The sequence below is a fragment of the Trichosurus vulpecula genome, chromosome 6, assembly GCF_011100635.1.
Source record: "Trichosurus vulpecula isolate mTriVul1 chromosome 6, mTriVul1.pri, whole genome shotgun sequence".
Lineage (NCBI taxonomy): Eukaryota > Metazoa > Chordata > Mammalia > Diprotodontia > Phalangeridae > Trichosurus > Trichosurus vulpecula.
In genome coordinates, this window is record NC_050578.1 from 206,633,354 (window position 1) to 206,658,374 (window position 25,021).

Sequence of the window (25,021 nt, forward strand, 5' to 3'; positions counted from 1 at the left end):
TGCTAAAATTTCTCAACTTTTATTCTAAGCTATCTAATTCTCTTTAAAATTTTTCTTCCTCCATTCCTTCCTCTAAGCCTCTCTCCCATTCTACCTACAAAACTCAATAATCACCATAAAAGCTTTTAAACTGGTCCATTTTTCCAGCATGGGCTGGTTTGCCCATCCAGGCTGGTGACCCTCTACTCCCATGACCTTACCACACTTGTGCCAGACTAAATTCAGATGCCGAGCTAGCTTTAACCCTGTAGAACTCCCAAACTCAAAGAATCCACTGGCCTCAGCCTCCCAGAGTGGCAGGGATTATAATTTTTCATCAAAAGCTCAAATTTTATTCCTTATCTCTTTTTTTCAGTCATTATGGTCAATTGAGTCTCTTTTTCAGGGCTTTACTTGTAACTATTACAGAATTATTCTCTTTTGGAATTTTCTCCTGGTATTCTCTTAACCTATAGTATTGGTAGTTTTCCTACACTTAATCTGCTGCTGTTTTTATCTCTGTGGAGTTTTAACTTCCAAAATTTCATCTGTTGAAAGGACTGCGCTGGCTGAATGATTGCCAAGGGATTAGGCATGGATGATGAAGGTCTGACCTAGTAGCTGTGACTTCTCTTGACTACAGAGGCAGCTAGAAAGCACAGAGAATAGAGTGTTGGTAGTCAACAAGACATGTGTTCAAATCCTGCCTCAAATTCTTGGGTCAGTCACTTTATATCCCTCAGCCTCAGTTTTTCCTTCTCTAATACGGTGATAAAAAATAATACCTAGCTCCCTTCAGGGGTGCTGTGAGGATCAGATGACACAATTCAGCTAAAGTGCTTTGTAAACCTTAAAGCACCATATAAATGATCAGTAGTAGTAGTAGTAGTAGTAGTAGTAGTAGTAGTAGTAGTAGTAGTAGTAGCTGTAGTAGTAGTAGTAGCAGCAGCAGTAGCAGTACTAGTACTACTCGTAGTAATTGGTAGGGTCCTCATTGCCCTTAATGTGGAGTTCATATTAGGCGGGAGACATGGGGACCCAAGATCAGCCAAACAGAGCCCTCAGCCCTCTGGCCTTGAGTATTGGAGAGGGAATGGGTAGCTGAGAGTGTGGTCTTTTGTTGCCCCCTTCATGGAGATTACCTTTAAGAGTTTTTTGTTCCCTTATTTTTCTTTTACTTCGTTTGGTATGTTTCTGATGTTTTTGAGGTGGTGATGGAGAGAGTAGACCTTGGCCAGAACTAGTACTCAAAAAATTCCTGGAAATATCCACCAGATTTTCTCAAAGCTCGATTTAATTATGTCATTCTCAAAAATACTCAATAGCTCCCAACTCCCATGTTTTAGAAGTCCAAATTCCTGAGCTTGGCATGTAGACACCCAGGAAATTAAAGGCAGAAGGAACTTTAGAGATTTTCTGAGCTAAGCCCTTTGTTTTTCAGATGAAGAAACTGAGACTTAAAGTGGTGAATAAAAACAAAGACAAGGAGAATGTGCATGTCACAATGGAACAAACACTGGATTTGTAGTCAAAGAACTAAAGTTCAAATCCTGACTTTGCTACTGACCACTTGGGTGACCCTAGGCAAGTTAATCAAATTCCCCAGATTTTGGTTTCCTCACCTATAAAACCCAGAAGGTTGTATTGTATTATCTTTGAGGACCCTTCTGGTTCTAAATGTAAATTCAGAATTAAAATTTATATATTGTTTTCAGCTTTACAAAGTGCTTTCTTCACAATGACCCTGTGAGGTGATTATAGTTCTCTCCATTTTAGAGATAAAGAAACTGAGTATGAAAAAAGTCCTGGACCTGGGATGGGAACCTGCAGCCCAGCCTCCACCTGGCCTCAAGCCTGGAGGCCACAGGTTCCCCGCCCTGGTCCTGGCTGTCTTCCGATCCCTGGCACAGGCTTTTTCCTAACAGAACAGAGAGAAGAGGAGAATAATACAATTGTTTTTAACTGTAAGGGATCTCAGATGTCATGTTTCCCAACTCTCTAGTTTGATAGATGAAGAAACCGAGGCCCAGAGAAAAAAAATATGACTTGCCAAAGATTCCACAGGCAATGGAAAACAAAGAAAAATAACCCTGATTACTGGCCCAAGGTTCTTTCCACCACACTCTCATATACATGTAGGAAAAACCGGAGGGAAAAGCACATTGGAATTGTTCCAGGTAGGTGACAAGTCATTTAGGGAGAGTGGAGGGAGGAGTGAGAAAGGGCAGTTTGTACTATTGAAAACGGACGCTAAGTTTGGGAGGTAAGGACGTGCCTAGAAGGGAAATAGAGAAATCTGATTATGAGAAACCACAATCAGAATGAGACTGAAAGAACTGAATGCTACTTTATTTCCACATACATCATTTTACCTTGTTTCCCATTCCTAGAAGGAAAACAGCAAACTTCCTCTAATGCTTTACTACATTGCCAATAGACAACAGGGAATTAAGAAATCTGGACACGTTGAAAAGGATTTCCTTGAGGGCAGGGCCTGTATCTTATTTAACTCCAAATTTCTCCTAGTGCCTTGAAGAATTTATTTTAGTGACTAATGAAAACAGAGAAAAGAGCACTGAAATTGGAATCAGAAGGTTCTAGCTGTCCCTTAACTAGCTATGTGACCATGGATAAGTCATATAATCTCTCTGAACTTCAGTTTCTTTACCTTAATGGGGACTTGTACTACCTACCTCTCCAGGCTGTTGTGACAGAAAAGCATTGTAAAACTTAATGTTCCACAGCAATATGGTTACTTGTTGCTATGTATGTGAATTTATTTGTTGAATGAGTGTTATTTGTTGCTAACTGAATCAATAAAAAAGCAAATGACTTTAGATAATCTTATTTAGGGGTTTTGTGGAATACAAGCACAGAGAACCATCACCCACCACAGAAGGCAGTTTAATGGCAGTATGAGGAGAACCAAGCTGAATGTTTTTTAATGAAGAATCCACAAGATGTTGATTTTTTAAATACAAAAGCAAATATACAGTGTGATGTACAGTGTGAAGGAAAAAGCGCCAGATCACCATCAGGGAGCATGACTTCCAGTCTTGGCTTTGCCAATAAGTAGCTCAACAAAACTGACCAAGTCACTCCCCCACCCCTCCCCTGTGAAGTGAGGGGGCTGGACTAGATTCCTTTTGTGTTCTAATATTGATTACAGAAATAAGAACCCATTACATTTTGTAAATTTACTAGCCTTTGCTAAAGTCTCCTCCCACTAGCTTATCATGCAGTAGAAATGCCCTTGGAGTTGTCAAAAAGACCTACTAGGCAGTGAAGACTCGGAGTAAAATGAAATCAAATACCCCTGGAGGGCTGAAGTGGTTTACTACATAAATGAGCATGTCAACTTCTGAATGATAATGATAGCAACGACAATAATAATGGTAACTCACACGTACATGGCACTTAGGTTTGTAAAGTGTTGTCTCATTTGATCCTCACAACAACCCTGGAAGGGAAACAAGTGCTATCATGATCCCTCATTTACAGTAGAGGAAACAGGCTCACATAGCTGCCTAGGGTCCCACAGCTAGTAGGTGTCTGTATCCTTGGAAATAATGAAAAGCTGGAAGGCCATATAAAAAGAATAAATAAAATTTAAATCTAAGAAGAATAGTATTTGCACAATGTTAATGTCAGAGAACCTCAAACCTAACTTGGAAAGAGTATTTTATGAAGTACAGTGAGCAGAACTAAGAGAACAATGTATACAGAGACAATAACACTGTAAAAACAAAGTTGAAAGAAGAACTCTGCTTAGTATGGTGACTAATCACGATTCCCAAAGAGCGATGATGAAGTATGCTGCCCACCTCCTGACAGAGAGGAGGTACACTCAATGAACATACATTTTTGGACATGACCAATCTGGGAATTTATTTTGCTCACTTACACATATTTGTTGTAAGAGTTTTGTTTTTCTTCTTTCTCCAATGGGGGTAGGAGGGAGAGAAAATAAAATGCCTATTAATTGGCAAAAAAAAAAGTTCAGAAAAAAAACAGTATTTTGTACCTCAGCATCAAGGCCTCCCTGTCTCCATTTTACAGGTTCAAGTGGAACAAAGAGCCCTGTGAGCACTGAGGAAAGGAATCACATTCCTTTGGTCTCTATCCAAGCCTGGGCAGTCTGGCTTCGGAGAGAAAGCAAATGAAATGGGCCAATCGCTTTACACAATAGCTACTCACAGGGTGCTCCTGGGAATTCCCTTCCCCAGTGCAGATCTTAATGCCTCTCTAGTTGAGCAGACTGTCTTCTGAAGTTACTGGGATTGAAAACACTCCTTTGGCTGGTCACCAGCCTTCTGGCTATGGAGGGCCTTCTCTGCATTGAGCTCTGTTGTTCTGCCCATCATTAAACTGGTGCTTGGAACCTTCCTGTGCTCCCCAAACATGGCCTTCAAGACCTCACAATCACTTACATACCATGATGAGGCCCTGGAGGACTTCAGGGGAGCCATAAAGGAGATATATAACTGAAAGGTAGGACATAAATCAAAGTTATCATGACTTTAATCACACTTCTTTGAGGAAACCTGCTCTTTAGAGGTTCCTGTTGTGGCATGGATGTGCTGATACTCCAAGCACTGAATCACTCCTTAATTTTTCTGTCTTGTGAAATTAGATTTTTACATATTGATTCTGACAAAAAGGCAGCATATGAAGACTCAAATGGATGTGATCTTCTCAATGTGGATGTTATCCCCACCACAGAGGGTCTATCCAATTTGCTGTGGGGCTATCTTACTTTCTCCAGACACCAGTGAAGTTCAAGACAATTCACTAGTTATTTCTCAATTGACTGACTCAATCTTCTTTTTTTTAATATATGCTCCATACCAACCCATACAGGAAAATATAAGTAGATGAAGAGTGTCTGTTCCCCATATAACACAGAAGGTAACAGAGAGGTATTTGCTGAGTGTTAGCAGGCTGCATGTAAAGACAAAACATGAAGGGAGGCATATACTTCTAGCTGGTCTCCCTGCCTCAAGTCTATCTTCTACTTGGGGGTCAAATGAGTCTTCCTAAAGTACAGGTCTGACCACTTCATACCCCCACCCCTACTCCCACCCCCATTAAACAAACTCCAACAGGTCCCTATTGCTTTCAGGATCAAATACAAAATCCTCCATTTAAGCCCTTCATAACCTGCCCTTTTCTACCTTTCCAAGTCTTCTTACACCTTATTCCCTTCCGTGTACTTGACAATTCAGTGAGTGACAAGGACATCCTTGCTGTTTTTTCTTGTACAAGATACCAAAATTTCCTGTCTGCACAGTTGCTGGCTGACCTCTGATTCTGAAATGCTCTCACCCCTTATTTCTACCTCTTGGCTTCCTTCAAGTCTCAGCTAAAATCCTACATTCTGCAAGTGCCTTCCCTCCAAGATTATATCCAATTAGTCCTGTGTATACATCTTTTTTAAACATAGTTGTTGGAATGTTGTCTCCCCCAATTAGACTGTTTTTGTCTTTCTTTGTATCTCTATGGCTTAGCATAGTGCCTGGCATGCAGGAGGCACTTACATAGTGCTTGTTGACTTGATATATCTTTGATGTGACAAAGTGTGCTTATTCTGTTAGCCAAACCTCCCACACCTTTTATTTGTACTTTGCAAAATCATTTCACTCACTTACTATTCATGCTATCTATGATGTACAGAAACAGTCTCTTAGCTGTACTCCCCATCTCAAAAGTCTATCTTGTCTTTGTGTTTTTTGCATGAACTGTCTCCCATGCCTGGAAAGCACTTCCTTCTCACCTCAAATGTCTTAGACGCATAAGATTCCTTCAGAGATTAGCTCCCATGCCACTAGTTCCACAAGAACTTAGAGGGCATTGTAAGTTCTACATAGCACTTTCCACATGACAACTACAAAGCTGACAGTGCAACGAATATCCCTATTACACACAAGGAAATCAAGTCTCAGAAAAGATAAAGTGATTTATTCAAGGTCACAAAGGCCCAGCACTCTTTCCATGCTGATGAAACTGGGAATCACAAAATCTGAGTTCTAGTTCTAACTCTGCAAACAAGTCTCAGGGTGACTTTGAATAAATCACTTCTCCTCTCTGGGTTTCAGTGTTGTTTTGATTGCCAGAGGGCAGGGGGGAGCCTTAGGTTCTAGTATGAATCTAATTTATAAATAATTTTAAGCACATGATTCCAAGTAGGACCAAACTGTACTTCTCCAGTGAGAGAACTGGACTTCTCACTTACCCATTGTCCAAGCCATTCTGTCCAAGCTTCTTTCCTATGTCACCGACCATGATTCCTGGCATTGGAAGGAGTGTCTTTGGATCTCGTATCTATTTATGCCCATAAAAAGCAATGAAAAAAATGCAATGTTATAATCATGCAAAAACTAAATTCTAAAGTAAATATATAAATACCTACAACAAATGTATATAACCAGCAGATGGCAATAGGTACTTGTTGATTGTAGCTTTTCCATGACATGAAAATATGGTTCCTATTTTTGTATGAGGGGAAAAAAGAATTTGGGATCATATATATTTGAGTCCTAAGTTTCTTTCTGCAAATATTCTACAAACAGTTCTTGATAAGTATACTTACCTAAAAGGTAAACATAAAGACATTTAAAAGTAGGTATGAAGATTCAGTTCTCTCTACAAACTAACTCTTTTAAAATCAATATTAAAATGTAATTGATTTAATTAAGCTTACCATATAGTGAACTTAAAAATTCTGGTTATAAAAGCTTTAGGTTTACCTAGAATTTAATGTTCTCTGCCAAAAATATTCATATGATTAATCTCTTCAAACATAGTTGAAGAGAAGAAACATTTGGAGCACAAGTTAGGAAAAATACACTGTAGTAAGGAGGCAAATTAACAACTAGAAAGTTCAAATGTGATGGCTTACTTCTACCATGAAAGCAACTCAGAAAAAAATTCATTGGAACTTGAAAAGCTGCAATGGAAAGAAAAATGTCAGTTCAATGCAAGGTTATTGCAAATGGAAGGGGCTGGACCAAATAATCTGATCAAATCAAATGATCTCCCATTTTTAATACACTCCATTGATCTCCCCTTTCCCACCAGGATTCTATCAGCCTGAAGAGCCTTGTGCCTGTGGGGTCCATTGCCAACACTAAGACTCCTTCTCCAGGACCCCCATCCTCACTTCTCCATCACTAGGCATGAGAAAGTGGCATATTATCCCTCTTAGTGACTGGATTTGGAGGACTCCTTATTCAAGAAGCTACTGCCCTTTTGTGGAAAAAATACCTTGAGTCACTAAAATTGCTAAGAAACAATACCTAAGCCTTACTTTACTACCTAAGTGCCTTAGAGATCTCCTCACCCAGAACCTATCACCACATGTGGACTCAATGCCTGCTTTGCTCTGCTCCACTGAATTATGTGATATAACCACTGTGCATATAGACTCCAAATCTTGTACAACAAGGACCTAAGAGAGCACCAAAGCCTTGGACATGAGGACCATCAGAGTCAACTGCACATTCCACATACAGGATATCTTTTGTGCATACAGCATCCCCACTCATCTTGTGATGATACAAAGAAACTGGCAACAGTGTGAGTTCCGTTAGATCCCTGGGGTTGTGATCACTAGGTCTTTGCCTAACCCAGATACTAGTCCCAATCTGCTTTCTGACTCAATGCTTTCTTCCCTGGTGTATGGGGAAGTACAAGTCTGACCGATCCCTATAATTAAGTCTAGATCTACTGAGGCAAAAGCCCCCTTTACACTAACTCTCCTGCTCTCTTACTCCCATTGATCACAGTCTTCAACCTCAAAAGAGCTCAACATCTTCTCCTTTCCATTGTGCCTTCTGATACTCTTGCTACATTCTGAATAAACTTCCTTTCATTCTAAGCATCTTTCCATGTGATTTCAATCTTGCTGTCATGAAAGCCTTTCTCCTTCCAGAAGGATTACATTCCTGGCCACCCTCTCTGGTATAATAAGTGTCCCTCTCATGCTCCTAACACACTAGGCCAAAAGGAGAACTGGTCCTACTCTTTGCCCCTAACTGCCATTTCAAGACTATTCATTCGTCATCATCACTAGCAAGCTCTCCTCCTTCATTGACCCAGTCCAGATCCTTCTTACAGTCATCCACAGGCCATCAGATTGTTCTCCATTCTCTGTCATGCCTTCTCCATATGAGAGCCCCTGCTCTCATACTTCAACATAAATTCTGATTCCCCCAAAGCATCCTGACCATCCCATTCATTAACCTCTTCAACTCTCTTGACCTATATATACCCTCCCTCCATTTCAGCCACCCACAGAAATAGTCCTGTCTTAGATGTTACAATCACCCATAACTGTACTACCTGCATAATCCAGAATTCTAAAATTTATTTCTCTAATCATAGCTTCCTACCTTTCCATGTTCCCCCCACCATCCACTTCCTAACCCTCATCCTCTCATCCTCGACATAACCTCTGTACTTTCCACCTCTTCCTGTTCTCCTTGTCTCCTAGCCCTCCCCGGGTTTCACCTTCCTCCCTTCAGTTTCAATCCTGCAGTCCAGCTTCACACTCTTTTCTTTCCTGGAATCCCTTTTCTGCATGTCTGGGGTGGATTATTAAAGAGATGGTTAGTAAACATCTAGACAGAGAAGTGGTGATTACCAAGAACCCACACCAAGAACAGGTTAAGTCAGATTAGCTTCATTTCCTTTTTTGATTGGAATAGCAAAGGAGAGGAATGCTAGTAGAGGAGGGCAATGTTGTGGATGTAGTTCACCTAAATTTAGTAAAGCTTTTGATAAAGGATTTCATACTATTCTTATGGAGAAGATGGAAAGATATGGACAAAATGATAATACAACCAAATGGATACAGAACTGGTTGAATGGCCAGACTCAAGGACAGTTAACTGTTAATGGTGCAGTGTCAACATAGGAGGTCTCTAGCAGAGTACCCCAAGTATGTGTGACTGATTATATGTTGTTTAATATTTCTATCATTGACCTAAGTAAGAAACATAGGTGGTATGCTCAAACTTTCTGATGACACAAAACTGATAGAAATACCTGATACGCTGCATTGAAGAGTCAGATCCAAAAGGCCTTGAGCACTGGCCTTAATCTGATATGATAAAATTCAATAGAAACAAATTTAAAGTCTTGCACTTGGGTACAAAAAAATTAGGGAACATAGTTTGTAGTGGTTATTCTGAAAAAGATCTGGGGGTGGGAGTTTAATGGACTGCAAGCTCAATATGAATCAGCAGGGGAATTGGGCAGCCAAAAATGCTAATCAGATCTTGGGCGGCGAGGAGAGGCCTAAGTCAAAGGCAGGAGCAGCACCGCCATATTCGGCCTTCATCTGACCTTATTGGAGTGTGTTGTTCAGTCCGGGCACCACAGTCTCAGAAGGATATTGATTAACTGGAGAGACATCAAGATCATAAGGTGATATTGTCTTGAGTCTGTAACAGACAATACTTGCTGGAATTGGTTCAAATTGTGAATTTGCCACTTACCAATTATGTAACTCTAAGTAATGATCTTGAGACCTTTCTGAGCCTCAATTTTGTTATATGTAAAATGGGAAGTATAATACCTTTCATAACTATCTCAGAGTTAAAATCAAATGGATAACAGATATGTATTTTATAACCACAAGACTATGTAAATGTGAGATATCACCTCAGGAATTAGAGTTCTTTCCAGCTCTGAAAGTCTATGGTTTTCTAAAATTAGAGAAGTGCCCAAATAATAAACGGTAAAAGGATATGAATAACAAGTTTTCAGAGAAAAAAATCCAAGTTCTCAAGTCACATAAAAATGTTCCCAATCACTAATAATTAGAGAAATGTGAGTTAAACAACTTCAAGGTTCTATCTCACAGTCAGATTGACAAAGTGGACAAAAAAGGGAAAATGACAAATGTTAAAAGATTGTGGGGAAACAGGCACATTAATGCACTGCTGGTAGATCTGTGAACTGGTCTGACTATTGGGGAAAACAATTTGGAACTATGCCCAAAAAGTTACTAAACTAGTGATGGAATACTGTTGTTCTATAAGAAATGATGAGCAGGACAGCTTCAGAAAAACCTGGGAAGACATATATGAACTGATGCAAAGTGAAGTGAGTAGAACCAGGAGAACATTTTATATAGTGATAGCAATATTGTACGATGATCAACAGTGAAAGACTTAACTACTCTGATCAATACAATGATCTAAAAAACTTCCAAAGGACCCATGATGACAAATGTTGTCTACCCTACCTCCAGGGAGAGAATTGATGAAGTTTAAATGCAGATTGTAGCAAAATTTTTCATTTTATTTATTTTTCTTGGTTTTTTAGCACCATGGTACTAGAGGGAGAGACTTTGGAACTCAAAAATTTTTAAATGAATATTTTAAATTATTAAGTAATAAATTTGATTTTTTTCAGAAAGTTACTAAACTACATATATACATTTTGACCAGTGATACCACTACTAGATCTATATCCCAAACAAATCAAGAAAGAGTAAAAGGACCCATTTGTACAAAAATATTTATAGCAGTTCTTTCTGTGGTGGCAAAGAACTGGAAACTAAAGGATACCTCTCAATGGGGAATGGCTGAGCAAATTTTTGCATATGAACATAATGGAATGGAATGAATGGGACAGTTTCAGAGAAACCTAGAAAGACTTGTATAAATCAGATGCAAAATGAAACAAGCAGAACTAGGAGAATAATTTATATAACAACTACAACAACATAAAGACAAACTCTGAAAGACTTGAGCACTCTGATTGAGATAATGATAAACTGTGATTCCAAAGTACTGATGGTGAAGCCTGCTGCCCACCTCCTGACAGAGGGATGACAGACCTGTCAGGGTGCACACCGAGACATATATTTTTTGAATATGACCAATGTGGGAAATTAATTTTGCATGAATTTTCCACTTACCAGTTATGTAACTCTAGATAATTCTCTTGACCTTTGCATATTGTTATAAGTTTTTTGTTTGTTTGTTTGTTTGTTTTCCCCCTAAGTTGGAGGAGAAGTGAAAGGCAGGAGGGAGAGATTTTTGTTCATTGAAAAAAATTAGAAAAATTTAAATAATACATTCTTACCTGTACAACAAAGGAATGCAATCCGTGGCACTGGCCTCCTGGGGTATATAGCTGGGCATATACAACTGCATGAGTGGCGTTCTTTCCCATATTACCAATCCAAAATTTGGAAGCTTCAAAATCAGGAGAATTGATGATGAACTCCTACACAGTACCGAAAGGACTAGTAAGGAAACTGAACATATATTGTTGGGATTTTTTTCCTTTTAAATGCACTATTTCACAATGTTTTGCTGAAAAGGTCAAATGACCTAATAATACTTTTTGCAAATTTTTAAATGACTACATATTTATGATAATCTGTATAAAAGCACACACTTGGGGCCAATAACCTTATTGCTAATATAGCCCTGGCCTTGGAATAACATCTTTCTTCAACACTGAGATCTTTTGTACTTCTGCTGGCTACTGGAAAAATCTTAAAGGGAAGTTTACTTCAAAAGATAATTGGGTTGGAGGTCAACATACACTTTTTTTTGCTCCTCCAACACAAATACACCACTACTAAAAACTCCCTCTAAACCATTCGTACTTATGAACAGATTCTAATTCCCAAACATATTCTATTTCCTAATTACTTATTTCTCTTCATGATTAACTAATGCACGTATATTATTTGCATGTATATTTATTAATGTAATTTATGAACATAACTTTGACATCAAAAGCTTTCAATTAATACCCAACTAGACAGTTTTATATTATGAACCTATAGACCTATAAATACTAAATACTAACCTGAGTGGTGGGATCATATTGGGCAGTTGTTCGAATAGCCTTGGTATTGCTCCCATGACTTAGTTCAGTCAGAGCAAAACATCCAAAAATCTAAATATTCAAGCATAAGGTCAATGAAGAATGAACATATTTTCTTCTCATCTCAATTCAATACAACAAAAATGTATTGAGCTATTACTACGTTCAAGTCTCAAGGTCCCATATTGGGGATGTAAAGAAGAGGAAGACAGGGCTTCTGCTTCCTGGAGCTTACAATCTAATAGGGGGAAGTAAGGCATGAACACAAATAACTACAACATAAAATATGACATAAAAATTGTATAAAAGAAATATAGAGCACTCGTTCTCAGTTCAAAGTCGGGGGGGGGACTCTTGTAGCTTTTTTGGGTGACAATAATTAGAGAAAGTTGATATTTGAGTGGGTCCTTGAAGAACACAATCGGAATTGATCAGATGGAGCTTGGCGGGTGTAGGGAAAATCTATCACTTTCTCTTTCTCTAAGAACATCTGTCACAAGTCCAAAACACCATCCCGTTACAGCTAACCTGTAATTCATCTAAATTCTTTCCCTAGAATGAAACTGTATTCTAAGGAGCAGCCTGAAGCTGTTAATGAAACACCGATATCCAATCTCTCTGGAACAAACTGGCAAATAAAAAGAGGTGTTCTGAACATAGCAAAAACGTTGCATAGTAGCTAGAATACCACACTTGCAGCCAGGAAGACCATGGGTTGGAATCCACCTGGGAGAAGGGGTGCTCACACTGTGGATGTCACAATTCTTTCTGAGCACAACTGGAGAAAGAGGGATGATTTTAGGTCTTTCCTTCACTATGTTTTATGATAACATTCACAAAGTAGTCGCTGAGGAAGTGCTTGCTCAGAGAATACTGGAATTTTACCCTTTTAGAGCATACGTAAAGTAGCTTGAGGACCAAAATGACAGAACCAAAGTGGCAGAAAGCACTAATCAACCATTCATACAACATGTATATCACCCTTTCTGAAGACTCTCACCTACTTTCTTTCCCTTTTTAGGATTTTCAATGAAACAGAAATGAAAATGAAGTTAAGCTGTCACTTAAGTTTAAACTTACCTCCATGTTTAAGGTTTTCTGAATAAAATGCATATGTCTTTGAGACCCAGAATTCTGAATAGTAGAAGCAAAAACCTAAAAATATAATATTGACAATTAAATATGCAGTTGTTGAACTGTATCCCGGCTCTGCCACAAAGCATCCCAAGTGACCTCTGCCAAGCCTTTTCTCTCCTCTGGGCCTTAGCTTCCTCATACATAAAATGAGAAGACTAGATCAGATGATTAGAGTTGTATTTTTTCCATTTCTAAAATTCTATGGTCTTTTTCCTATGGTTCCTACATTAGCAACTACAATACTTACCTAAGAACCTGAGTACATATTAGTGATAAAACATTATCTCTCACCTAAAGAAGTTGATTTGCAAGACAGAATTCAAACTGAATTTTTAAAAACTGAAAAGGTTCATGAGTGGATAGAGGGAAAAAGCCAATAAAACAATGTAAAGATAGAATGTGTTATTTCAGAAATGAAAAGGCTTGCATGTGTTTCTATGAAATCTTTCATGCTATCAGACAAGAGAAGGAAGATGTAGACACTTTGACTTGTTTTCATTTCTTTCATTTGTGAAAATTGAAGACCGTAAGAGGCCAAACATGGGTAATAATCTTAAAGAATGGGAAACATAACTATCCTTTTAGGACCACGGCTTTTCTAGAGGTGGAATAAAAGAGTGCTGGATATATAAGGAAACACAGGTTAGAATCTCTACATGTATTAGCTAGGTGATCATGGATAAGTCCCTTAAGCTCTCAGTTGAATTTTCCTTGTCTGTAAAATAGAGACAATAATAGTTGCCCTACCTGCCTTCCAGGCCTTTTGGGAAAAAGCACTATAACCTCAAAGCATTCTATACTGCAAACAGGAATGGCTATTATTATTCCTCTGCTAAAGTTCTATCTTCCCTGATGCCCTGGGTTCTCCAAAGCCACATCAGTGGAAGACAAGTCTGATAGGTTCTATCCAACTAAAAAGGCTTTAGTGCATTCAAGGACTACCTTAACAAAGGTCATTAGAAGGTGGCCATGGAGATCCATTATCACCACCATCATCATCATCATTATCATCATCCCATATAATTAACTGATGTGTCTATATATACAAATTTAATAATGCATTTGTGTAGTATTGCATATATTAGAAGTAGGATAAATGACTTTCCTGTCAAAAGCACCAGCTCTGCTCATACTTACCAATTCTACCTCCCAGTTTCTTTTATAGTTTCTCATATTTAAAAAAAAAATTCCCCTTGAACAAAAGGTATCCATAATATATTCCCATAAGAACCTAAGTAAGTGCCCATAAAAGGCAAAGGTAGTACTTTTAATTCTATAAGACAGGTTTCTTTTTTATTTAAGAAAAAAACTTACATGTTAAAATATCTTTCAACTCTTTTAGACTTTTTATTTTAGGACCTATACCAGAGTAGTTTTTCATGATTCTCTGAAATGGAAAAGCTTATGTTATTATTCTCCCCTTTAAAAGGAAAATCAAGTGTACTTACATATGTATTTAAAAAATATTTGGCAGATAAGGACCAATCATACATCCCCAAGCAACTAATCAGCATAAAAACTTTCAGTGGATTCTTCATTATCTCCTCTATAGTAAGAAAGTCATATTCAAAGAGCCTTTTACAGCGCAGAAAGTTCAGCTCACGGTACTTCTCAAAGGGCAATTCTTCTTCAGGGTGATGAGCAAAGAGGGGATCATTTTCAAAGGCTGAGAAGATTCTTTTCTTTAAAAGGAAAAAAACAGTACTAAAGATCACAAAAATCACAGGCAAAGGAACTGAATCCCACTATTCACTTTCACGTTTGTTCAGGCCTGGAGTTTCTGACAAGCCCAGGTATAACAGGAGAGATGTTAGGACTCTGGGTTTGATCTATTGGTATACAGTGGGAAAATAAAGGCTGCTTCTGGGTCCTGGCAGTCCTGCCAAGCCCGAATAAGGGACGCGTCACTTAGAGTTCCTACAGAGCTTAGGCTCATCACTAAGTACGTGGGCAGGGGTGGGGTGGGGGTGAGGGTGGGGTGGGGGGGTAGGTAAGAGAATCACAAGAACTTTCTGATAGAAGGGCTCTCAGGCATTATAAAAACCAAAGTATCTCAGAGTTAAAAGTAACCTCAAAAGCAATCACCCATATGATCAACAATTCCCTCTACAATATCATTAACAAGAGGGAAACCTGCTACTTCCCAAGGCAACCTATTCCCCTTTTTTGATCCCTCTAATTCCTAGTTTATCTTATGATGAGCTAAAATCCACTCCCATCCCAATCTCACTCCTTCTTTCAATTGTTCTCTGGCTTTCTTCCACACAGCAGTCCTTTACATTACAGAAGCCAGCTATATCTTGTCCTCCCTATGTCCTCCCTCCTTTAGGATAAATACTTTTAGTTCCTTCACTCAATCTTCCTATGTCAAAATCTTCATGGTATTCCCCATCCTGGATGTCCCCTCTGTTTATGTCCAGGATTGTCAATGCCCTTCCAAAAATGCAATATCTCAGATGCGGCCTGGCCAGGACGGAGGACAGTGAGACTATCACCTCTTGGGAACACTTCTCACTTTCAATCAATATGATTTTTAGGCTGGTTAACTGAAAGATACTCAGAACACACTGCTATAGTTTCTAATGGCATCAAAATGGATTCTTCAGGTATTAAAAATATAGTCTTCTTTTGTTCAAATTTAAGTTGCAAAATGTCATAACATATGATCTCGAAATGTCATTAAGTCAGACTTGTGATCTCTAAATAGCCTGCCTAATTAAATATTTACTCATACTTTAAGTTAGCTACATAAATATGTAATTCAAATTCCATCATTTACAAATTGTGGTGAATTGGAAAGGGGATTTAAAACCAAATTATATCACACTGTAAATGAGTAGGTCATGCTACTTTGAGATGATGGAAACAACGCTAGATTTGACATCAAAAGACCTGAGCTTGAGCCTCCGTTCTACCACTTATTCATTAGGTAACCTTAAGCAACTTTCTTAATCTCCTTAAGTCTCAGTAAAATGGGGGTAATACTTGCACTACTCATCCCTCACAGTTTTTGTAAAGAAAAAAGGCATTAAATAAACATAAGATAGTAAGTCCACTTTCTCTAAAAAATCTAATAACTCCTTAAATGCATAAACCCCAATGTGACAAGTACTTCATCATTATACAAGTGCTTAATCAAATCAAGTGTTTAATACATTATACACAATGTCAAATAAGCATCTCACCTTTAAAATGATCATGTCTTCTCCATCTAAGAACAACAACAGTTCCTTCCAATTGAAGGATGATTTCGCTCTATACATACATAATGGTCCTTTAGGGGGATCAGGCAACAAAGCATCCTGAGAGCTTTGATTGTAATCATTTCCTTTAGAATTTGGTGCCATTTTGGAAATTATTCTGAAAAAGAAATCAGTTAATCTTGTGAGGTTTGTATCTATATAGTGCATAACCAACAAGGAAGTTTACTAGACACTTAAGCAAAAACAAACATTCCCCGAAACAACACTCCCACGAAGGCAGCTTTGAATGCGTATCAGTAGTTAACATTATATTCTGCATGCTGTAGGCGCTTACTATTCAACTGTATCCCGACACAGAAGTCACAAAGGTGAAGAAATGTTAGGAACCAGACTAGTTCTGTTTGGCCCCAGATGGCAGAACTGGGGGTGAGAGGTAGTCAAATTCAGGCTTAATTTAAGAAAAAAAAAACTTTCTCGCCATCCAAATCATCCAAGTGAGGAATGGGCTGCCCTTGGGAGGGATTCCCCCTCCTCAGTAAAAGACATCAAGCTAAGGCTAGATGACCATCTTGTCAGGGATGCCATAATGGATGGCTTCCAACTCCGAGATATCGTGACGCTGTCAAATGTGGCATGAGTTGAGCAGATGTGGAATTTTCAATAAATATCAAGAAACGATTTGTTGGCCTAAAAAAAAATTAAGCCAGAATTTCCAATAACTATGTGTACATAAAACTAATTTAAGGGATGGCTGAGTGGTACAATGGATGGAGCACTGTAGTTAGGAAGATCTAAGTTCAAATCTGGTCTCAGGTATAAGCTGTGTGACCCTGGCCAAGTCACTTAACCCCAACTGCCTCCAAAAAATGATAAAATTAAATTAATTTAAGAACTGGCTGTTTCTTTCAAGCATTGTTCTTTTTTTCTGATTCTTTAATCAGGAATAGCAAAGGCAAAGCAGTAGCCTCCACTATGCTGAATGTAAAGGAAAAGCACAAGCAGGAAAATCAGATGTACCAGCCGGGGAGGCAAAGAGCTCAGGGCTTTCCTTCCACAGCTGGTCCAAGAAAGAATTCCTTCCCACACTTCTGTTGAGGCTCTTAAAGACATGACAGATGGTATAAAAGAATCTGGATAGATCCAAGAGGTGGGGGGGTGGGGGGGGTGGAGAGGAAGCAATGATATGCTTTGTAAAAGTTTCACAATAGAATTCAACAAATTCAATAAACATTTATTGAGCATCTATTCCATGCCCAGCACTGGGGGAAAGATGTGAATATAAGCATGACAGACTCTACCTTCAAGTCATTTACCATTGAGAGGAAGAAAAAATCACACATACACACACAGAAAGGAAAACATGGAGACTTGTACAAGTGAGAAAGATAATGGTTCTCTAGAACCCTAACTGCTCTATTTCTGCTAATAGTGACACCATCTTCCAAGTCACACAGATCAGACTCTGGTGGCACTTCTTTCTCCCTCAGCCCTGGCCCATCAGTTTGACCTCTGCAATATCAGTCTCGTCCACTACCTCCTGGTGCCACACCAATGTAGGCCCTTGTCTTTTCTCACCTGGAATATTATAGTGATTCCCCAAAGCCTTGCTGCCTTTAACTTGCCTCTCCTCTGCCTTGTCCTCTGCACATCTGCCCAAGGATCCTCCTAACATACTCTTAGGCCAATGTCATTGTTTACTCAGACTTTCAGTAATTCCCCAACTTAATTTGATCACAAGTTACACTTAGAAGGATGGCTGAAAGGGGAAGCAAAAAGTGACTGCAATACTCACAGGTGACTTTAAGGAATGTCAGGGATTATGCACTGAGCTGGCATGTGTCTTGGAATGGAGTGAAAACCAGAGAAGCCATGATTAGAGTGAGAGGTGACGGTGGGAATTTGTTTCAGGAGATCATTAGAGGGCGACAAAGCTCCCCACTCTGTCTAGAGCCCACAGTGTGAGCATGAAGGCAGATAGAGATTGTGAGCAGACAATTTATCTCTCCCAGCTCCCAGTTCCTAGCACACACAGTCATGTCCTGAACACATAGATGAGAGCTGAAAGATCAGGTTTTGTTTAGTGTCACTTGTTGGTGGAGCAGGTGCTGACCTGCTTTATGGAGCTCCCTCCAACCAGTTAAAATCACAGGTCTGGTACAAAAACAACAACAACAACAACAAAAAAGACGACTTGAAGTACAGATAGCTGACTTTGCCTCTGGATTATCTTTTGAAAGAAACCTCACTGTTGCTATGTTTACACCAGTTTCTCAAAGACTCTTTTTGTCTTATTTCTTGGCTTTCTGCTATGGTTCAGATTGGTAAAGCTCCCAGTTAACTCATTTCCAGAGATGATGGAACATTATTTTAACTTCGGAATAAATGCATTTTGCCAACGAAAGTCTCTCACAGAGCCATAGCCAGAAACTGTCTCTGCCTCTAGGCACCCCCCCTTTTTTTTAAAAAACTTCTTCTACTAAGTCATTCTTTTCTTTAACAAATTTAATTGATGCCTTTTATTTTTAGTTCCTATTCATTTCCAGATAGACACCTTCCTCCTTTACCACCTTATGAACTTTCCTTTATAACAGATGGATAGGATCTGACAGTGATGTAATCCACAAGGCACCCATCTCCCCCTACTTCTCTAATGAAAGGAGTAAGGTGTATTCCCTCAACTCTTTTCCAGGGTCAAGATAGATTACTGTAATTCCATAGCATTCAGCTTCAGTTTATGGTGTTATTCATTTATATTGTTGTGGGCAGTGTGTATCTTGTTTTCCTGGTTCTACATACTTCATCAGCTCATACCAGATTTGCGTTGTTTTTCTCAGTTCCCCATATTTCTTATTTCTTAAGATACAATGATATTCTATTATGTTCATTTTTCACAATTTGTTTAGCTATTCCCCAATCCATGAGCATCCAATTTGCTTCTATTTCTTTGATTTCACAAAATTTCACAAAAAATTATTGCCATGAATACTCTACAATATATGCGAGCCTATTTTGTGTCTTTAACTTTCTTGGGGTGTATCCCTAACAGTGGGGTCTCGAGGTCAAAGAGTATAGACATTTTAGTCATTTTTATCACATAATTCCAAATTGCTTTACAAAATGGTTGGAACAATTCACAACTCCACCAACTGTTTCTTATTGTGCTTATCTTTTCAAACCCCCTTTGAGGTTGGCTATTTCCCTCTTTTGTCATCTTTGACAATCTGATGAGTGAGATGAAACACAAGGATTATTTTAATTTGCATTTGTCTTATCATTAGTGATTTGGAACAAAAATTCACATGGTTATTAGTAGTCTGCAATTCTTTTGAGAATTATTTCTATTCTTTGATCACATATAAATGTGTGTGTATATAATATAAACTCTTAACTATAAGACCTTTATCAGAGATCTATAATGCAAAGACTTTTTTCCGCATTTGAAATTTTACCTCATTCTAGCTGCATTAACTTTTTTTCTCATTCAAAAACTTTTTAATATTCCATCCATTCCCTTTTCTAAAAACTTTCACTGGCTATTCAAGGTAGTCCATGAGATGGCACCCTCCAATTTTTCCAACTTTATATAACATCCCTCCACTAAACATGCCTATATTCCAGTTACACTGCACAACTCACCATTACCCAAACATACCCTGCATTTTCCTCTCTCTTTGCCTTTTCTCCAGCCATCTCCCTCTCGCAGAATGCTCCCACCCCCTTCATTTCTGCTTGTTAAAACCAGAATTTTCATTCTGATGGTACAGGCTTCAAGAACCCAAAGTCACCTTTTCCTCAGACTGAGGCTTTGGAGAACAATTTGTACGAAGCTTAGTAATCTGTGCACAATGTAAATCCAAATTTGTAAAGTGCCTGCAACTGTTGCAAATGACGTCATGTTCTACTACAAAGTACAAGTCTGTTTATAAAAAACCTATCGTGAGGGAAAGAATCTATTCGCACAAAAATATTTATAGCATCTCTTTTTGTTGTGGCTAGGAATTGGAAACTGAGGGGATGCACATCAGTTGGGAAATGGCTAAACAAGTTGTAGTATATGATTGTGAGGGAATATTATTGTGCTATAAGAAATGATGAGCAGATGGATTTCAGGAAAAAAAAAAACAACAACCTGGAAAGACTTATATGAATTGATACAGAGTGAAGTGAGCAGAACCAGGAGAACACTGTACACAGTTACAACAATATTATATTATGAACAACTGTGAATGACTTAGCTATTCTTAGCAATACAATGATCCAAGATGATCCCAAAAGGCCCATGATGAAAAATGCTATCCGTCTCCAGACAAAGAACTGATGTAGTCTGAATACAGACCAAAGCATATGAATTTTTGCTTTCTTTTTTTTGTTTGAGTTTTCTTGTACAAAATGACTAATACAGAAATGTTATACATGAATACACACGTATAACCTTGATCAGATTGCTTACCTTCCCAGAGAAGGAGAGAAGGATAGAATTTGGAACTCAAAACTTTTTTTAAAAGAATGTTAAAAGTTGTTTTTACATGTAATTGGGGAAAATATTATCAAAAACAAAAAAGCCCCATTGTGAGCAGAGAGCCCTCTCGTAGAACTAGTAGAAACACAAAGTTTAGATCTCATGTAGTCTGACCTAAAAACCTGATGAAGTATGTGATCTCAACACCAATATAAATAGCTATAATATACAATATTACATAAGTACATTAGTTACAAATCCAAGTGGGTCAGCTACAAGTTCCCCATCTTTATTTTACTCAAATCTTTTAAAATGACTTCTCCAGGGTCTGTCTTTCATCCTAAATATCTCCAGTTTCCACAGATGACTTCCAGCTTGTGGAGTTTTTGGTTGCCTGAGGATTCAAGTCCCCTGAGTACCAGGTGTTCAGAACTATAATAAACGAAGAACTATTTATTCTTATCTTCCTTGTAGATTAGTTTTAAAGGATTCTAGCTTATTATCTAGTTCTAGCTTATTATCATGCTTTCTATACTTCTCATGATTTAACCAACTTTCATTATAATCATGATCAACTTTCATGCCTTACCTGTAAAATAGAAGAATATATCAGTTGTTAGGTCTGTTTCAATCTTCCACAAATATAGACCCACCCTGAATTCTTTTGGCAAGAGTTGTATGCTCTTCTACCAGCTGAGAATCCAGGCAAAACAAGTAATATGAGGCAACCCAGGGGATGGTAAAGGTGACTAGCCTACAGGTCGGCCACATACGGTATAGCGATTTATAAATTATTTTTATTGTTGTTATTAATGATGATGATACTCCTATTTCTATAGTGATTTAAGGGTTACAAAACATTTCCCCCACAGCCCCATGAAGTTTAAGTATCATTACTTCGAAACTGAGAGGCAAGTACAGTGACTTGCCCAAGACCACAGAGTTAGAGCTGACATTTTGTTACAAGTATCCTGATTAAGTCATTCCATTATTTCTTTGCTGGCTCTCCTCATGGAAACAGCCACAGACAGAACTAATGAGAAGGGGGGAGATATGGGGACTCAGGCATTGGGTGTCCGGAAGGCCAAAGTAGCAGAAAAGGACAGAAGATTACAAACATAGGAGGCATTGAATATCTGGGGCACAGAGACAAAGGGACATAGAGGAACACAGACAGAGAGGCACAGGGAGATATGGGACAGAGAGACACAAAGGGATCAGAACACTAGGGGACAGGGACACATAGGACAGGAATTGCAGCAGAACCAACAAATTTAGAGTTGGAAGGGGCCTCAGAAGTTATTTATCTTCTCCAGGGGTTCCTAACCTAGGGATCACTGACCCTGGATAGATTTCAGGGCATCCTTCAACTTGAGAGAAATGAAAATAAAAATACATTGTTATTGTTATTAACCTCTACCTGAAATGTAGCATTCCCTTCAAATGTTTAAAACCATTATCTGAGAAGCCCATAGGCTTCAACAGATTGTCAAAGCAGTCCATGGGACAAAAAAAAAAAAAGGTAAGAATCCCTTATCTAGTTCAACCTCCCCATTTTAGAAATGGGAAAACTGAGGCCCAAAAAGGGTAGGGAGAGATACAAAGGGGAGAATTTAGGGCCAGGCAAGGACAAGAAGACGCAGAAGGAAGCAAGGTAAAGAATTCCAGAAACCCAGAGAAATACAGAGACCTGAGGTCCTAGAAGAACAGAGTATGGAGACAACATGGATATGGGAGGGACAGGGAGGCAAAGAACCAGGGACACTCAGGTACAGAAAGACAGAATACAGAAGTACAGACTCACAAGGTCTACATAGTTAGGCATGGGAATGGAGAGGGGCAGAGACACATGGACAGTCAAACTGGGACAGAGAATCTGGGAACAGAGAGAATGGAAGACATAGACCCACAGAGATGGGGGCGGGGCAGAGCTCAAAGGCCCAGGGGGCAAAGGTACCCATCGACCATGAAACAGAGGGGGCAGAGAGAAGAGGGGGGTGGAGACACGCAAGACAGGGAAAGAAAGGAGGAGCTACAGGAATGGGGCAGAGTGCAAGGGCACAGAGGGACACAAACACAAGGTGGGGGAGGACATGGGGCAGAGAAGAGAAACAGGGGACACGCAGAAGGGGACCTGGACGCAGGAGGTCCCCAGCGCAGGGACCGGGGCAGGACAGCACAGGATGACCCGAGGACACCAGAACAGGGCACGGTGACAGGGCAGGACAGGGGGGAAATGGGCCCCGCGGGAGCAGAGGGACAAAAGACAGAGAAGTTCGGGGACACCTGACACACGGACCGGAGGCAGAGGGATGGCGCAGCGGGGGACACTGGGAGACTTGGAAAGGGGGGGCGCGAAGACCCTAGGAAGTGAAGGGACAAGGACGGACGCTGCTGTGACAGGTCTTCCACCCCAGGGGAAAGGCCCGGGCGCTCTCATCCCTTACCGGCTCCAGCTGCTGTCCAGCCTCCGAGCCTCCTGTGCTCTCCGGGACCTCCTAGACCAGCTGGGGTCCCAAGGAGACTCTGGGCTGGGTAACGTCTCTGGCTCCAGGACCTCGAGACCAGGAGAGGGGGCGGGGCTTGGGGCGGGGCTACATTGGAAGTGGGGGGCTGAGGGCGGGGCGGAAAGGAAACCGCTCTCTCCCACACCCCGCCCCCACGCGCTCGTTCCCTCCCTCCCCTCAGGACTGTCACTGGCAGACGCCCAAAGAGTGCGACGTCACCATAGGCACGGGCCTCTTGCGCGTCATCACTAGGCGACTCTAGCGATCACCTAGGAAACGCTTGGGGCGCTCCCTGTCTGCAGGATAGGCCCTGAATAGTGAAAGCACCCAAGAATTCCTAGCGAAGGAAGAGTCCCTAGCAAGCCTCCTCCAGCTTTGACCTTGATCCGAGAGAAAAGGGAAAAGCATAGATACAATTTAACCTTTCTCTTCCTCCCCGGAGGCAACAAAATTAATAATAACATAACAACAGTAATGACTAGCAGGTATATGGCGTTTTTATGTTTGCAAAGCCACTTTTACATATATTTTCTCATCTTGTCAGGAGAGCAAAACAGGACAGACAAGAGCCATGTTTCTACAGTGTGGACGAAATGTACAAAAACTGGGTGCTGCGAGTTCGGGGGAGACAGCTCCCCAGAAATAGTAACCCGGACGTCAAAGAAATGGAACCTTCAAGGTTGTACTGATGCTATCTAAAAAGCGAGGGCCTCCCACCTAGGTATTCAGATGAGTTTAAGTAGGGACCCCACCAAGATGGTATGATGAGATAAACAAACACCCCAAAGCTAACGCATTCTTCCCGCTCATCCCCAATTCACCTGTAACCTGTCTCTACTTCCAAAATAAGAACTGACTTACCAGCCTCACTGGATAGGCTCCTTTTGCAGCCTCTGCTAACGCTGCACAAAACCTTATGATAGCGTATCTCCCTTTGCTCTGCTCCCTCACCGGTCTTACATGATGGAGCGCCCTTACTCCTCACCAAAGCTAATCCCCTCTACCTCTTCAAGTGTATTCCATTTCCTCTTGTCTCCTCCAACAGATTGTCCCCTCTGTCATACCCACTCTTTCACTTTTTTCAGTCTTTCCTTCTCTACAGCCTACAAATATGTCCCTGTCTCCCCATCCTAAAGGAAAAAAAAAACCACTCAATCCTTCTGAACAGGGTTTGGGGTGAGGGGTGCTCGACACCCCAAAGTACCGACACACCAGGTCCTGCTGAAAGAATTCGACTCAAGCTTTCTCAGCCAAGGGAAAAGACAAAGTTTATTAAGAGTTAGCCAAATAGGCCTGCCCCAAGAGATCCCACCCCTTGCGACGCCTGTAAGGAAAGAGGGCCAGATCAATCTGAGCTAGATTGGATCTGACCACCCTCATGGAGGCAAGATGGAGATTATATACACAAAGATTGTGGGAGGGATTGAGGGGTGGTCTGGGGTGATGGAAATGACAGACAATAAAGGACTAGGGTAACAGAGCTAGGGTATAGATATTTTGATCTGGATTAAGGATGGGAAACAGGATTAAGGATGAGAAACAGCTGGACAATAGAGGACTGGGCAAGGTAGGCATTTGGGCTTAATGGTTATAGCCTCAGGCCAAGGCCAGATTAAGTGGGAAGATTCCAGGAGAGCTCAAGGGTTCAAGGGGTTCCCAGAGACTGTGCCCTCATCACTTCCATCCCAATATCATCCTATATCTCTTTCCTTTGTAACCAAACTCCTGGAAAAAGTATACAATAGGTGACACCACTTTCTCCCCCCTCACTCTCTTATTAACTCTTTACAAGGAGTGGGGGGTGGAGTGGGGGAGGGGGGCTGTGTTCAAGGAAAACTAGCACCTGTGGTATGAGAGTTTAGCAAGCCCTTTTCAGGTTTGCTCAT

The 25,021-nt window shown here is 40.1% G+C and overlaps 1 protein-coding gene across 3 annotated transcripts in view; it reads right to left on the bottom strand.

Moving 5' to 3' along the window:
• Positions 1-23,317, bottom strand: part of ACOX3 (acyl-CoA oxidase 3, pristanoyl) — a 90,831-nt gene extending 67,514 nt beyond the window's left edge. For 2 of the 3 annotated variants that reach the window (XR_005010646.1, XM_036762768.1), the window contains exons 1-7: positions 23,076-23,201; positions 16,152-16,326; positions 14,415-14,648; positions 12,910-12,984; positions 11,812-11,901; positions 11,074-11,217; positions 6,212-6,300 (exon numbers count right to left, since the gene is read on the bottom strand). Coding sequence is in view for 2 of the 3 variants with exons in the window: in XM_036762768.1 (XP_036618663.1) it covers positions 6,212-6,300; positions 11,074-11,217; positions 11,812-11,901; positions 12,910-12,984; positions 14,415-14,648; positions 16,152-16,313 (794 nt within the window). In the remaining variant the exon portion in view is untranslated. Of the gene's footprint in view, positions 1-6,211; positions 6,301-11,073; positions 11,218-11,811; positions 11,902-12,909; positions 12,985-14,414; positions 14,649-16,151; positions 16,327-23,075 lie in introns of all 3 variants that reach the window. The other variant, XM_036762767.1, reaches the window with a different exon arrangement.
• Positions 23,318-25,021: the final 1,704 nt, after the last annotated feature.